General features: G+C 38.8%; 1 protein-coding gene across 1 annotated transcript; it reads left to right on the top strand.

Annotated features, from left to right (window-relative positions):
* Positions 1 to 2,390: 2,390 nt before the first annotated feature.
* On the top strand, positions 2,391 to 3,603 carry LOC104963263 (neuromedin-K receptor-like). Its single transcript, XM_010791830.1, has 2 exons — positions 2,391 to 2,583; positions 3,242 to 3,603. The coding sequence occupies exons 1-2, from the start codon at positions 2,396 to 2,398 to the stop codon at positions 3,564 to 3,566; spliced, it is 513 nt and encodes a 170-aa protein (XP_010790132.1). The 5' UTR covers positions 2,391 to 2,395; the 3' UTR covers positions 3,567 to 3,603.
* The last annotated feature ends 502 nt before the right edge of the window (positions 3,604 to 4,105 follow it).

Raw genomic sequence — 4,105 nt, 5'->3', positions numbered from 1 at the left:
AAGATTATAGAATTAAACTAATAAATAAAAACAAGGATAATTGTGTGTTATTGTTGAGTAAATAACAGTGTGCTATTTAAAACTATTATTTTCTGCCTCGCTCATGAGAGCTGGCGAAATTACAGCCTCGTCTCCTGATTTTAATTTAACCATATATCGAGCCCGATTCTCGATTTCAAATGTGTGCTCTAAAATGATATTTACAAATGACTATTATCATTATTATAAGCAAGACAATAAATGGCAAAGATATGTAGAAAATAAACGTATTTAATATACATTCATAACCAACGTAAAGTGGGAGAAAATAAGTTTCTAGCTAAACGTAATTGAGAATGCAGTTTAGTTCTGTGGGAATGTAATTTTTAAGAGACAGGGTTGGATTTTTTTTGTTATGAATTTATGTTTCATCCAATCTCAGAGCTTGTTGACTTATCACAAGGTGTGTCGCAAAGTGGACAGGCGTCGTCACAACAATAGCTGGGGATTGTGGGTAGTGTAGTCTCTTTGGCGCTCCACATTTCAGAGAAAACAAGTTGTTTCTCAGGATTGAAGGGGAAAAACACAAAAGCATTGTACACAATTCAAACCTATCAATGTCGTTTAATTAACAAGGTAATCTGGTGTTTTTGAGTTGATGAGTAGTGGAGATATCACTGTCAAATCAATCGACAGTAAGGAGAATACTTACTTCCGGGTGTACAATTCTCTGTTATCCAATGGGAATGGACGCTCACATTGCCTTTAAGAGCTGCCGACATAAACGGGTGCGGTGCTTCCATGAGTGTCAAATACCGCCGCCGATGGGAATACATTGCAATCAGTTGAAAGCTCTTTGCGTCCGTTTATGAAGCTGAAGGAGCCTCGGCGCATCTTAACTGCACGCCATGGGACCCTGACCAAGTGTCGCTCCTGGACGTTTAGGGAGTGAGAGTGTGTTTGAAATACCGTGTGTGGGTAATATATGTTGTATGGAGTTCATTGGCAGTCTAAATATGGACTGTTTAAACTCAACCCAAGATCCCTTAGCAAATGTTTCTCCTCCTCAAGTTTATTTACATATCAATCATATTGAGAAACTTAACTTCATTCAAAAGGAAAGGACAGCTTTTTAAAAAACTGTAACACATTGTGTTTTAATATGCTGCTAAAAAATAATCCCCAGCAAATACAATAGAGAGAATATAAGTCTTCATTAAATGTTCACACTGGCATTAAACAAAACTACTGACTGACTGCTTTACCACTGTTTAACAGCCTTCCAGCACCGTTTACAGGATGCCGTAAACTTCTTTGAGACATGCACTCCGAACAAGGGGTGCCAGGACTTTTGTTTAGTTTTTGGGAGGAATGCAATGATGTCTGTTTTGTCTCTGGTAGCGTGCCTGTGCTGCCTGCTTTTGAGAAGCCACACATTATATTGGATTGTGTTCCCAGTTATCACACAGAGACAATGCAGAACCATTCATTAACTTCAATTCCTAGAGTTGTTAAATGATTCATAAAAAAGAGAGAAAATTGAGAAAATAAGAGACATTTTTTATTTAATAATGTGTGTATCTACTAGGAAAATGGTTTAATACCATTTTACGATTTGTAAGATAAAGAACAGTTTATCTTTCTTTACCCTATAGCATATATTTCAGAAATATTATCCCGCTGTATTCTAGGAATAGGAATGTATTACCATTTATCATGCAACAACAAAGTAAGACTGGCCAGAACATGTGGCGCAGTCTGGACTTTGCCGACATTATTTATCCAAAATCTTTCAAAATTATTCTTATTCCTCTCAATGTAACATATAGTAATACAAATACGCTTTGCAGATTCATACCAAGATCACTTTCTATCACAGACGGCTAACTTTCAACACAAGATGGCAATTTCAGTGCTTAGGCTATAACTCATTTTTGCTATTGTTAAGGTTATCTATTTCTTTATTTCACATTGATGTGTTATGTGGTGTGCCTTGTGATTTGTGTTGTTTTTCGAGTTTGTTCTGGGACCCCCTTGAAAGGGTTTTATCTTGATGCAATATATTTGCATTTGATAGACTCTATACAGAGTTTTACTGTGGCACTATATGCCATACATTTGACAAGATCAAACAAACAACAAGTACATACTCTCTTGTTTTCCATAACAATTACCAGGACCTGCCAACATTCTGCAATCCGGAAGCTACTAAAATTAGATGCTCCACACTCTTCTACCAAGGTTTTCAGTTCCAGGGAAGTGGCGGGTTAGCAGTGGTTTATGATTTCCTCCTCACACAGTGCTGTCCTTCACTCTGTCTCTCTTAATGCTTCCAGGAATCCTAAACAGAGCTACCAATGACAGCTGGTGAATGTGTCTCATCCTCGTTCTCTCCTTCTTCTCGCAGGTGGTGAAGATGATGATCATTGTTGTTGTGACTTTTGCCCTCTGCTGGCTGCCCTATCACACCTACTTCATTGTGATGGGTCTTAACAAGCGTCTGAGCAGGTGGAAGTACATCCAGCAGGTTTACCTTTCCGTGCTGTGGCTGGCAATGAGCTCCACCATGTACAACCCCATCATCTACTGCTGCCTCAACAGCAGGTGAGTAACAACCAAACTACCACTGACACCGCTACTACTGTACATCAAACAACAACAGTGGGATTTATTTGTGTTTGTTGATAAAACACATTTTCTTCACTGAGGGTAATACAGTTACAGTAAGTTCCTCTTGAGTTATATTAAGTGCTTTATATGTAAGATCAACGATATTCTGGTAATCTCATTGGATGGAAAACATAGAATCTCTCTAGTGATTAAATTGCCGTATTAATGAGTTGTTATGACAGTTTAAAAAAGGGGTTTAAGAAATTATATTGCTCTTAAAAATGTAATTATTTTTGTATCTCAAAGAATAATTGCCTTCTGAAAAAGCTCCAAGCCAGGATCACAAGTCTTGTCTCTTTACTGTGGAGCACACTCACCATAAATACTGCACTTCCACATCACATACTTGTATTTCATAACTAGCCAAATATTTAGACACGAGTTACTTACTACCTATTAAAAAGCTTCACTGGCACCTTAAATAGAATCTCTTGTCAGCTAACCTTTTGTGCAGTATTGTTTTGAACTATATTATATACAACTGGTTGCTTATTTAATTTTATATATCTCAAAATACCCACTTCACACATTTACTCACTTTTCTGCCCTGTGTTTTTCAACCCTTTCCCTCTCCCTATTTATGTGGCACCAGGTTTCGCGCTGGCTTCAAGCATGCATTTCGTTGGTGCCCTTTCATCAAGGTATCCAGCTACGATGAGTTGGAACTTCGCTCAACGCGGATGCACCCGACCCGCCAGAGCAGCATGTACACGCTGTCCAGAATGGATACCACTGTGGTGGTGGTTTACGACCCTGCCGAGGGCAATGGCGGCGGTTCTGGGAGGAAGCAATCCCTGTCTTCCAAGAAGCGAAGCTACATCACAGCACGCCACACAGAGATCACTGCAAGCAACGGGGGCAGTGTGCCAACGCAAAATGGAGGGGCTCTAAGCGCTCAACCTGAAGAGTTCTCTTGAAGTGTATTCCCACAAAAACACACACAAACATATGCATGTAAAAATGTACACACATCATGCTCCACACATTGTACATTCAGACGGTGCAGAGATTTTCGCTTAATTCGCATTGCTTGATTAGACTTAGAAGCATTGTATCAAAGCGTCTCCTTTAACCGCATGGATAAAGAGATTATTTAATACTGCACCTCGATGGATAATATTGATGTTTAAGCTTCTCTTGAGCATAGATGGATCGTTGAGCGGGTCAGCTTTAAATGAATGTTATAAGCAGTTTTTATTTAACAGTTACACAGCTCAATCAAGTCCCCATAAAGTGTTTTGCTACTTATTCTGCAGTAATTGGTGTCAGCCGATATCAAGGGTGAACCTGAAATATTTTTTATTATATGCTATTAGATTTGTTCCTACATAATGCCAAACAGACTTTGTCTATAATCCTGTTCTGTTGCCTAAGCCAACTGGGTTGTGTTTTGATTTGTTTTGTTTGTCAGCAGGACCACTAGTTAAAATGGAGCAGATTTCCATACAAAAGCAGA

Source organism: Notothenia coriiceps, unplaced genomic scaffold (genome assembly GCF_000735185.1).
Source record: "Notothenia coriiceps isolate Sejong01 unplaced genomic scaffold, NC01 NC01_scaffold00035906, whole genome shotgun sequence".
Lineage (NCBI taxonomy): Eukaryota > Metazoa > Chordata > Actinopteri > Perciformes > Nototheniidae > Notothenia > Notothenia coriiceps.
This window is presented reverse-complemented; position numbering and strand designations above follow the sequence as displayed.